Source organism: Diceros bicornis, chromosome 6 (genome assembly GCF_020826845.1).
Source record: "Diceros bicornis minor isolate mBicDic1 chromosome 6, mDicBic1.mat.cur, whole genome shotgun sequence".
Classification (NCBI taxonomy): Eukaryota; Metazoa; Chordata; class Mammalia; order Perissodactyla; family Rhinocerotidae; genus Diceros; species Diceros bicornis.
In genome coordinates, this window is record NC_080745.1 from 89,412,134 (window position 1) to 89,424,635 (window position 12,502).

The 12,502-nt window shown below is 42.3% G+C and overlaps 1 protein-coding gene across 2 annotated transcripts in view; it reads left to right on the forward strand.

The window, feature by feature from the left end:
- Positions 1 to 12,502, forward strand: part of DOCK1 (dedicator of cytokinesis 1) — a 512,522-nt gene that overhangs the window by 43,509 nt on the left and 456,511 nt on the right. For both annotated transcript variants that reach the window (XM_058544272.1, XM_058544274.1), the window contains exon 2: positions 11,286 to 11,369. In XM_058544272.1, coding sequence (XP_058400255.1) covers positions 11,286 to 11,369 — 84 coding nt within the window. The remainder of the gene's footprint in view (positions 1 to 11,285; positions 11,370 to 12,502) is intronic.

The following is a 12,502-nucleotide window of genomic DNA, read 5'->3' on the forward strand; positions in this document are numbered from 1 at the left end:
GTGCCTTTTCCTACATTTCCAAAGAAACTGATCATGAGATGATGAAGATGTCTTGACTTACAAGACGGGGGAATGGAGAGGATAGAGATGATGTTGGAGTTTCAGGGCCCTGTTAGAAAGAGTTAGGTAGGTTTTCTCTAGAAGGCTGGAGTAATTTGGGCACCAGGTATTAGTACACTAGATTGTATGCCACATGACACTAGTGACTTTTAACTGAAGCCCAGTAAGAGGAATTGGGGGATGTGACAAAGAGACCTTTAGGATTTAATATCACAAATAAATAGATCTAAGGCTAATTTTTCCGTTTTTTTTGTGTGTGTGTGTGTGAGGAAGCTTGGCCCTGAGCTAACATCTGTTGCTAATTCTCCTCTTCTTTTTTGCTGAGGAAGACTGGCCCTGGGCTAACATCTGTTGCTAATTCTCCTCTTCTTTTTTGCTGAGGAAGACTGGCCCTAGGCTAACATCCGTGCCCATCTTCCTCTGCTTTATATGGGACGCTGCTGCAGCACGGCTTGATACGCGGTGCGGCCATGTGCGCCTGGGATCCGAAGCTTCGACCCGCGGGCTGCCGCAGCAGAGCTCTACGCCAGCCGGCCGGTGCCCAAGCCTAATTTTTCTACTCTCTTTTTTTCCATGGTGTGTCCCCAGTGGTGGGGAACTGGCTTACCTCTGCCCCTTGAAGTCTCCAGGCCTGCTTGTGTTTGTACTGTGCCCTTTAGGTAGAACCTGTTGGACTGGTGTGGGGGAAGTGCCAGCCCTGGTCAGGTTTATAGCAGAGAAAATAAGATCTGTGTCAAATCCAACGCTGGAGAGATCCTGGCTGCCCGTGGTCCCCATCGGGACTCTCCCTGGAAGCAGCCCTGGTTGTGGAGTCTGCTGGGCTGATGTCCCCCATGGCCGGCTGGTCTGCAGTGCCGATCAGCAGGAAGCCACTTGGGGCCGGCCACTGGCAGGGTTTGCCTGGGTCATCAGACCTGTGGAGTGAGGTCATTGTAAAGTCCCCACTGCCTGGGGGGTAACTGCCTGGCTATTTCACTAGCATATATTTTCCTAAGTTGCAATAACCTTTTTGCCTTGAAAAAGGATGATTAAAGAGATTAAATCTTTTTCTCTATCTTGTCTCTACACCTCTTTGCTGCTGAGCAAAATTAAATGCAAAAAGAGATAATTTTCAGGTCAGCTAAGTCTTTTCTTATTTGTGGGTGGATTTGCAAAGACTCTCAGTAATGAGGTCAATGGTTTTGTATCCTAGCACTGACTTTATGAAAGACAGAAGTTTTGAAAAGTGGAATCTTATTTTTCCTGGCATGGAAAAGCAATAAAGCAATACCATCCACGACCCAGTATATTTCCTAAGAAACCTGCCTGTTTTGGGTGCTGCGACCTTTTGGGCTAGATAGAAATAAGGTAGTTGTGGATAAGGCATACAGTGATATTTTATTCTGAATAAAGATATTAAAATATCTTTGAATTGTGTCTCTCAGTTCAATTAGAATTTGATAAAACACTCTTTTATACATTTCTTTTCACTCTCTTATCTTCACCATCCCTCCTACCTGTTTCCATCCAAAAGGCAAAAAGAAATATTGAATAGCACATAACCGTTCTTTCATCTTATTAAGCCTCTGCTCCATTTTTTAAATTATTTAGATGAATTCCTTGATTCTAGTGTCCAAACATCCCATGAAATCCTGTCGCAGGGGATTTTATTGGCAGAGAAGCAATCTCTCTATTCCTAAGAAAGATATGAACCCCAAAAAAGTAACTTTTGTGACTTTGAAAGTGGTATCCTTTTTAGAAACGTGGCTGTTCTATCAGACACACGCGCACAAACACACACACTCGCGCAAATGCACCTGGAGGTGCTCTTTGACCTTGAGCCCATCTCCCCTAGTTTCCTCTTGCTTCTCCTGGTTTGAACCTGATGTGTTAAACCAGGTAAGGGAAGCTGCTGCATCCACTGGACATTTGTATGTGGAGCCATTGAATGTTTCTCAGCTCACAGTAAGGGGAGATGCTAAATCCACTAGGAACTTGCCTCATTTTCCCTAACAGTCTTTCCTGTTATTCATTGCATCTTTTTTTTTATTATTGGGGTAAAATAGACATAACGTAAGCTACCATTTTAACCATTATTGGTATATAGTTCTGTGGCATTAAGCACATTCACATTGTTGTGCAACCGCCACCACCATCCTTTTCCAGAACTTTCCATCTACCCCAACTGAAATTCTCCACCCATTAAACACTAATGCGCCTCTTCCTCTCCCCCAGCTCTTGGCAACCACCATTCTACTTTCTGTCTCTATGAATTTGACTGCTCTAGGTACCTCATATAAGTGGAGTTATACAATATCTGACCTTTTGTGTCTGGCTTATTTCACCTAGCATAATGTCTTCAAGATAGCATGTGTCAGCATTTCCTTCCTTTTGAAGGCTGAATAATATTCCATTGTATGTATATACCACATTTGCTTTTCCATTCATCCATCAATGGACACTTGGGTTGCTTCCACTTTTTAGCTACTGTGGATAATGTTGCTTTCAACATGCATCTACAAATACCTGTCCAAGTCCCTGCTTTCAGTTTTTTTGGCTATATACCCAGAAGTATAATTGCTGGATCATATGGTAATTCTAAGCTTAATTTTTTTTTTGTTTTTTGTGAGGAACATTGGCCCTGAGCTAACATCTGTTGCCAATCCTCCTCTTTTTGCTTGAGGAAGATTGTCCCTGAGCTAACACCCATGCCAGTCTTCCTCTATTTTGTATGTGGGATGCCACCACAGCATGGCTTGATGAGCAGTGTGTAGGTCTGTGCCCGGGATCTGCACCCGCGAACCCTGGGCTGCTGAAGCGGAGTGTGTGAACTTAACCACTATGCCACTGGGCCATCCCCTAAGTTTAATTTTTTGAAGAAAACAAAAAATTGTTTTCCACAGTGGCTGTACCATTTTATATTCCCACCAGCGATGTACAAGGTTTCCAATTTCTCCATGTTTGGCAACACTTATTATTTTCTTTTTTTAAATAATATCCATCCTAGTAAGTGTGAAGTGATATCTCATTCTGGTTTTTGATTTGACTAGTGATGTTGAGCATCTTTTCATGTGCTTATTGGCCATTTGTATATCTTCTTTGGAGAAATGTTATTCAAATCCTTTGCCCATTTTTAAATGCATATTTTTTTTTTCGTGAGGAAGGTGGGCCCTGAGTTAACATCTGCCAATCCTCCTCTTTTTGCTGAGGAAGACTGGCCCAGGGCTAACATCCATGGCCATCTTCCCCTACTTTATATGGGATGCTGCCACAGCATGGCTTGACAACTGATGCATCGGTGCGCGCCCAGGATCCGAACGGGTGAACCCTGGGCCGCCGCAGTGGAGCGTGTGCATTTAACCGCTTGCGCCACTGGGCTGGCCCCGCATTGTTTGTTTTTTGTTGTTGAATTGTAGGAACTCCTGATATATTTTGGTTATCAATTCCTCATCAGATATATGATTTGCAAATATTTTCTCCCATTCCGTGGGTTGCCTTTTCACTCTATTGATAGTTCCCTTTGATGCACAAAAGTTTTTAATTTTGATGAAGTCTAACATCTAATTTTTCTTTTGTTGCCTACGCTTTTGGTGTCGTATCCAAGAAATCATCGCTAAATCTAACGTCATGACATTATTTTCTTCTAAGAGTTTTATACTTTTAGTTTTTATGTTTAGGTCTTTCATCTATTTTGAGTTAATTTCTATGAATGATATAAGGGCCTAACTTCATTTTTTTTGCATGTAGATACCCACTTTTCCCAACATCATTTGTTGAAAAGACTGTCCTTTCCCTATTGAATAGTCTTAGCACTCTTGTCAAAATAATTTGAGCGTATATGTGAGAGTTTATGTCTGGGCTCTCTATTCTCTTCCGTTGATCTATATGTCTGTACATACCACATTGGTTTGATTACTGTAGCTTTATAGTAAGTGTTGAAATCAGGAAGCATGAGGCCATTTATTTGTGTCTTTTAAGTTCTTAAAGCAATATTTTGTAGTTTTCAGTGTGTAAGTCTTTTGTCTCCTTGGTTAAGTTATTCCTAAGTATTTTATTCTTTGTATTCGTTGTACCTTTATAAATAGTAGAGACAACACTTATAGTAGCAGCTTTAGAACCAGGCTCTAAGAATCTTCCTTCCTCCCCTCCACTCCCCTCCACTTTGGAAGTCCTGCTTTGTGCCAGGGACTCTGAGTTGCTTGGCAGAAGTAACCCTCCGATGGCAGAAGCAGCGTCTGATTCAGTAGGCTCAGGGATCGAGGAAGCTCTAACCTTGCCTGAGTCGTCTGCTCCCCAGATCAGAGAGGTGGAAGGACTGGGCTACAGGTCATAGAAGCTGGTAATTGTGTGGGTGCCAGTCTTTTTTTTCTGTGAGGAAGATCAGCCCTGAGCTGACATCCATGCTAATCCTCCTCTTTTTGCTGAGGAAGACCGGCTCTGAGCTAACATCTATTGCCAATCCTCCTCCATTGTTTTTCCCCCCCAAAGCCCCAGTAGATAGTTGTATGTCATAGTTGCACATCCTTCTAGTTGCTGTGTGTGGGCTGCGGCCTCAGCATGGCCGGAGAAGCGGTGCATCCGGGCGCGCCCGGGATCCGAACCTGGGCCACCATTAGCGGAGCGCGCGCACTTAACCGCTAAGCCACGGGGCTGGCCCCCAGTCTCTTTTTGATGATAGAATTTAGGAAACCCTGTCCCCAGCTCTGATACAGGGTCGAGGTGGGGAGCTGGTCTCTGCCCAGAGTCAAATTCAAAGGATGTATATAATGTTCTGATTCTTTCTACACTTTATTTCCTGAATGGGTCCAGCGTATGAAAGGGTTGTTCCTTAGAGAGCATGCTGTGGGGTGACTTTACTTGCTGAGGCTGCAGCATCCTCAGCTTATTTCTCCATCACCAGCACCAGCTCAGTGCTGGACCAGAGCAGGAGCCCTACAGAGGCTTGGGAAATACTGAGTGTGTGTTTTTGGCATGGACCAGGTAAACATGGATAGGGCTTGTGAGACTCAAGGACTGTAGATGGACAGCCCTTTAGAGTGTAGCCTTGTAGAGGGCACAGACAGGGAGCTTGTCCTGGTTCCCTTAAGGGCATGGTTTGCATTCTCCCCAGCTCTGAGATGTGAACTGTTGAACATTTTTTCCAAATGAAGGCAAGACAAAGGGAATGAGCTCACAAACAGAGCAATTAATTTTCACAAATTGACTTTTTAAAAGAATTAATTAGCTTTTAAATTGCTACTTGAAATCCTGAAGCCATGTTTCAAGGGGACAGTGTGTGGGATAGAGAAAGAAACTCTGAGCTGAGCAGATTTCGAGAAGTAATGTGTGGTCAAGCGCCACGTCTTCGATGCTTTAAGGAGGCTTTGAACCTGAGCGCTCATAGTGGATTATCTCATTAGATGGAAGACACTCAAAGCAGAGTCGGGAAAGCTAATATTGTGTCTCTCTTTCTTATTGATTGAATAAGTCTTGGGCCCCTGGATCTTTCTGTAGAGTGCAAGATCATTTTGAAGAGGAACAAATAATACAGTTTTTGCTTTCACTCTATTGCACGCCTCACAAGAAGGAATACTTTGTGATCTGGTTAAATTCAGTGAATTTTTATTCAGTGCATGCAGGGCATGGTGTTAGCTACTGTGGGAAATCCAATGATTAATAAATATTTACTTCTTCCAAGGAGTTTGGTCTGGAGGGAGAGACAGACATATGGATAAACAATCCTACAAGGCTGTGGGATGTCTCAGAGCTTATAGGAAAGTTTGGGAGCAAGCAGTTAATTCAGGTATGTGCGTACCTTTTTTTAGTTGGGAGAAAAAGTCAGAATTCAGTAAGGATCTGTAGAAGGATGTGAAATTAAAGGCAGGCCTTGTAGACAGTGGGGTCTGCAGACATGGAGGAAGGAAGGGCATTCCCAGTGGCAGGAGCAGCCTGTGGCAGGCCGAGGGGTAGGGGGAGGTGGAGCTGGAGGAGGGTGAGTGGGAGGAGATGAGATTGGAAAGGTGAGTTGATGTCAGATCCCACAGGGGTTTGAATGCTGTGCTGGGGAATTTAGCCATTATTCAGAAAGCCAAGGGAAGTGGTGCAGTGTTTTGGAGTAAGATTTCAAGAAAGTAATTCTGGTGAAAGAGAGAAGAAAAGATAGTTTATACAAGGAGACCATCTAAAATATTATTTTCCGTCTTAGTGTGAGTTGGTAAAGGCTTGGGCCAGGTGGAATAGAGTGGTGGAAACAGTCTAGAAGGGACACAGGGTCCCAGCGCTGCTATCAACTCACTGTGCTACCTTGAGCAAGTCACAACTCCTCTGTAGAGCTGTGTTTTCATCTGTTAAATGGTTGATGGACTGTAATGGTGTTTTTCTGTGATGTCAGAGTAGTCAAGTAGGTTTCTTGTTTTTCCCTCAGTAGGAGTTACATTTCATCAATGCTTTTTCTGCACCAATTTGGATGACTGTATGACTTTTTATGCTTTACTCTGTTAATGTGGTGAATTACATGGATTGGTTTTTGAATGTTAAACCAACCTTGCATTTCTGGATTACCCCAACTTGGGTTCTTCTGTATAAGGAATGAGAAATCCATTAGCATGATGTTTTAGACGTTGGTGGCCTTTATGAATGCCAGGCATGTTTGCCTGTCAGGGAACTCCACGCTGGATGTTGTGATTTGCAGGAGAGCCATCAGGAGGGTGTTCTGAGGCCCAGAGAGGGCTGCAGCTGACTCTGGCTGAGGGTTGAGGAGGAAACCGTGCAGGACTTTGGTACTCTGGCCTTTCATCCAGGCTGGCCTCTGGCCCTGTACAGTCTCTCCTCTGGCTGCTCATACGTGCTCAGACTGTGGGCTGCTATAAACCCTGATGAGGGAAATGGGAGAAATTCTATATCCACCTCATAGGACTGTTGTGAGGGTTAAATTAGTCAGAACATGTGAAGCTCTTAGCCCCCTGCCTAACCCATGGAATATACTCAGTAAACGTCAGTTAATATCATCATCAGCATCAGCAGCATTATCACCATCATCATCACCACCACCATCACCATTATCATCATCATCATCATCATCATCATCTGTGGTATCCCCATATTATACCATCAACAGCAGCAACTTCATCCGTAGTGTCATCACCATCAGTATTATTAATAATATTGGTGCAAATGGAAGCTCTCCTCTCTGATTTCTGAGCCCCAGTTCTTTCCTTATATCCCGGGCAGCTGTTTTAGGGGGATCGGGAGATTGAGCAGAGATGATAACTCTGCCTTTTTCTATCTCTGATGCATGTAAGTATATGCGAACAGACAGAGTATTAGTTTTATATTTTGGGAAAAGAGAACCACATGCTTACTCACTGTGGGCTGCTGCTGGCTCTTCCAGAAAAATAAAAAAAGTACATCCTGGGAAAGAACTTTCCTGCTGGGTTCATCTCTGCATCCTGTCCTGTTTCACTTTTCGTACGAGCAACGTGTCAAGTTTCTACATTGGACTCTGCAGTCCAGGACTGAGAAATTCATTTATACCCAGTGATGCCCATCTCTAGTGAGGCTATTAAAAAAGGTGAATGGATTTGAGGAGCAGCAATCTGTGAAGCATATAGCCCACCAGCCAGAGGGAGGTGAATGCCGCATTCCCCAAAGATGTGAATGGACACATGGTGACCATATCCTCTAGTGCATTTGTTCCCAGATCTGAATAGATCAGAAAAATAAAGAAGACAAATGGGGCAACTTGCAAAAAGCCTGCCATCTTTGTGCTCCTGTCAAGTAGAGACGTTTTTAAACCCGGATGCCATCTGTCATCATCCTTCATAAAGAAGAAGATGCTTTTTCTCTTTTTCGTCTCTGCTCTCACCCCACAAAAAAGGGGCAGCTTTGAAAGGTCAAATAATCTTTTACATTGACTACTTTTGGGTTTATTTGAGCAAAATTTACTGCATTGTTGTCATTTTTCTGTGGCCTGAGAGTTGGAGAACGTCAGCCATGACTTGTCAGATTCAGGTGTCTGCCGTTGGGACCGCTGCTCCAGCTGCCTGAAGCAGCAAAGGAATTAACCACAACTACCACTTTCACATTGTTTTTCACATACCTTCCTGTGTATGTTTCCTATTGCTGCTGGAACAAATTACCACAAATTTAGGGGCTTAAAACAACACAGATTTATAATCTTATAGTTGTGGAGGTCAGAAGTCCTAAAATCAAGGTGTGGGCAGGGCTCATCCTTCTAGAGGCTCTGGGGGAGCGTCTATTTCCTTGCCTTTTCCAGCTTCTAGAGGCCACCTGCATTCCGTGGCTTGTGGCCCCTTGCTTGCATCACTTGGACCTCTGTCTCCATCGTCACATCTCCTCTCTGACTCTGACCCTCCTGTCTCCATCTTATCTGGACCCCGATGATAACATGGGGCCCACCTGGATAATCCAGGATTAGCACCCCATCTCAAGATCCTTAACCTAATCATGTCTGCGATGGCCCCCTTTGCCATGTAAGGTAGCATTCTCTCGGGTTCTGAGGATTTGGATGTAGACATCTTTGGGAGGCATTATTCTGTCTACCACACTTCCCCCTCCCTCCCCCTCCCTTGTCCAATAATCTTATACGGTTGAGTCTTGTAATTTGCCTTTAAATATGGGATTGTTTAGGCAGTGATACTGAAAAGAACAAAGGGCTGGCAGCTGGGCAGCCAGTGTTGTGGTCCTAGCTCTGCCTTGTCATTTGGGGCCACGTGCATGAACCCTGGGAGGCCGTTTTTTCCTTCATCTAAAATCATGGGTCTTTAAGGCTCATTTCATAGTTAAATTTAAAGTTTCTTTATTCGCGTATGAGATTTTCACAACTGCTTTTGTCTGCCTCCTTCAGAGTTGGAGGGGCGTGACTTAAAGGTTTTTGCATGTGTGCCTTACAAATTCACTTGGGTCCGAGTGTATTTATAGGGGATGTGTTCATTTTATTTTATTTTTATTATTTTTGACGTGTTTATTTTTTCTACGTCTATAACAGAATAGGCATGCTGGCAGGGATGCTGTTAAGAACTGTGATAAATGCATTTATGGTTCCGAAAGGCTTAGGAGTATGGTTAACTGACCTGGGAAAGGCTAGCATATGCTCTGAGCTTCCTTCACATAATGCAGTTATTTCTTGTTAAAGATTCACCATAAAATGCTAAATAAACTTAATATCTACTAATAACCATTTATGTTAGTTGAGGACATTTAAATTTTATGAATTTTGGTGAAAATATAGGAAGATACCTGTGAAAATGGAATTTTCTACATACATATTGTTTTTGATGTTTTAGAATTTTTGTGAACATATGACGATGTGCTTGCCTTGGCTTTTTGAAAAGGATTTTGGTAGCAATAGAAGTCTTTATTGCAGTAAAAACAAAATCCCCCCAACCACAATAAAAGCCTTTACAATTTACTGAATGTTCACTGGGGGCCACCCATTGTATCAAATTGTCAAATCTGTCAGTGGCATTATTTTCTTTAAGACAGAAAATGCATACCCAATCCTATGAGGTGGGTATCAATATCTGTTTTACAGATGAGGAAGCTGAAGATGGAGAGGGTGGGTCATTTGCTGACGGTCACCCTGGTCGTCAGGGGTCAAGGTGTTATCTTGCCCATTTTGTCTGTGCCCAGAGACCTTGAACATGAAAACCAGGGGGCTGCAGGGCCTGGAAATCTAACTGTCTTTACAGCTGGAGGTAGCCCAGTTAGGGAGCTGACAACAGGGATTAAGTGTGCTGAGGTGCTGGAGATGTTTGGAGAAGGGGATTGAAAGAGCAAACACATTCGTGGACCTGGCTTTCTGGAACAAGTGGCATCTGGCGGGAAGCCCTCATTGGCGGGGGGGCAGGATAAGTTGGTACACACAGGTATGAGATGGGCCCACTTTTTTCTTTCAGGGACAGGGACCAGGAGTGTGCGGTCGGAAGGCAGGCAGGCCAGGTGAGGTGGTCAGGTGGTGGAGGGAACCCCATGCTTGCCAGAGGAGTTTGCGCGTGATATGATCAGTTTTAGAGATGGAGACAGTAAGGATGGCAGTGTGTTCAGGATGGATGGATGAGAAGTTGATCAGGGGTTTGAAGATGAGTTTTACATTGAGTATGACATCTTTTTAAGTAGAATCCATTGGGAAGGAGGAACATCATGTATCACTATGTGTTTTTCCTTAGCTGGGTGAGAGCCAGCTAATTTAATATTTTTGGGGTCTTAAGCACTTTCTAACATCCTGTTTTCACTGTGACAGCTGCCTTTATCTCATAATGCATGAGCAATAGTGTGGTTTGAATTTAATGCTATGACTTTTTTAGATTGTGTATCTAGGAGGAGTAGGAACTGCTCATGTCAGGATAAACATTTGAGATTTCAGACATTTGTTGACTATTGTCAGTTTTGAGCATGTCTTCTTAATGTTGGACATATTTTTGCCTGTTATTTTAATGTGGCTTTTTGGCTTAATACCAACATTGGTTATATGATAATTTTTTTAAATCATTTTGGTTTCCAAAGAATATTCAGTCCACATGTAATTGATTTATAGTTAGGAAAAAGTCATCTGATGAAAAAATCTATTAATGGAAATATAAGATAGTATATGTAGTGATAATTAAAATGTTGTTAATATCCTCAGTTTTCTTCCTATTGTAAACATCATTCAGCCATAAAAAGCATAAAATTCTGACACAGGGTACAACGTGCATGAACCTTTGGAAACATGCTGAGTGAAAGAAGACAGACACAAAAGGACAATATTGTATGATTCCATTTATGTGAAGTAGCTAGAGTAGTCCAATTCATAGAGACAGAAGGCAGATTACAGGTTATCAGGGGCTAGGGGAGGGAGGAATGGGGAGTTGTTGCTTAGTGGGTATGAAGTTTCTGTTCAGAGTGATGAAAAAGTTTTGGAAATTGATAGTGGTCATAGTAGCACAACATTGTGAATGTAACTAATGCCACTGAATTGTACGCTTAAAAATGGTTAAAATGGCAAAATTTTGCATCGTGTATATTTCTACAATAAAAAAATCACTTATGGTTGTGTGGTGTTATGAGTAGTTATGAATTTCTTCTACTTAAAGTGATGACTCTTTATGTTTATCTCTTGGAATAAAAGGCTGCTTTTGTGGGTATCAGAGAAGGTGATCCAGGCAAAGACTGAATGTATTTCAATATTAAAAAAACAAGTAGAAACAACCCAGCATAGTCACTTCTACCTCTGCTAACATCTTCTTACCCCTTTTTCTTCTTAACAGCTTTTTATAACTATGATGCCAGGGGAGCAGATGAACTTTCTCTACAAATAGGAGACACTGTGCACATCTTAGAAACATATGAAGGTACGTATCCATTTTGGTCTTTTTTCTTATCGTTTTGGGCAGTTAGCATGCTTTTTCAGTGCCTGACATGCAAAGCATTACCCTACTATGAAAGCAGGCGCAGTCACGGTCCTTTCTCTTATGATCGATTTTCTTGTGTGATGGGCGCTGTTTCAGGGAAGGCCAGTAGTGAGGCTATCCGTTATTTAAATAATGCTTTATTGAGATGAACTTAAAACTAAAAATTCCTGTCTTTAACGTCTAAAGTTTTCTGTTGAAATAGTTATTTTTATTTAAAAACAACTCATTGGTTCCTTTTTTGCAAATGTATGTAAATCTTAACTGTTAATAACTGACCATTTGAAAAGAAAATTTAAAAAATACGTTTAAGATATTTTAGTGTTTAGCTCATGGTTTTGAGTTGTTTGCTGGGAATAGTCAGACTTTTTTTGCTTTCGCTTAGATTTGTTAACAACATCCTCAGAGGAACCAAAATTGTCATTTCTCATTTTCTTTTTTTTTTTATCTGTGACCCAATATTCTTAGGAGTGAACAGAGATTGTCACAGCTATGTGGGACACGGTCCAGTGAAGCAGTTGTTATAATTATCCAATAAATATATTGTTGGTGACACTGGTTTTCCAGTGTCCTTGGTTTTCAGACAATTGGTTTTCATATTTAGTGTTTTGCAGATTATTTGAACGGTCCATCTTTCGTTTTATGCTGTGGTTGTTGTTGCACAGAAGAGAAGCAATGATGGGCTTGATTTTTAGACTCCTCACATCTGGAAGTGTCTTACGATTGTGTTTCAGCGTTGGTGGCTTTATTTCCTGCTTGAATGGGTGACTCCCATATAGCATAGGAATAAAAAGAACTGATTAAAATTGATAATTTCAACAGCAGAATTGCCTTTAGATCTGGTTTAGCCCAACTCTTCCAAGTAGGAGGTGGAGGTGGGAGAGGAAATTGCAGACATCCCATAATACTCAACAAACCGAGCTTCAGACTCAGTCTTTGAATCTGCTTTGCACGAGAGTGAAGCTGCGCTAAGCTTCAGTGCACTAGGCAAGCTGCAGTTTGCTCCAGTGTTCCTCGTAGGCGCTGATGAGAAGCACAAACCTGTTGAAATACCCATGTTCATGTCTCTTATTTCC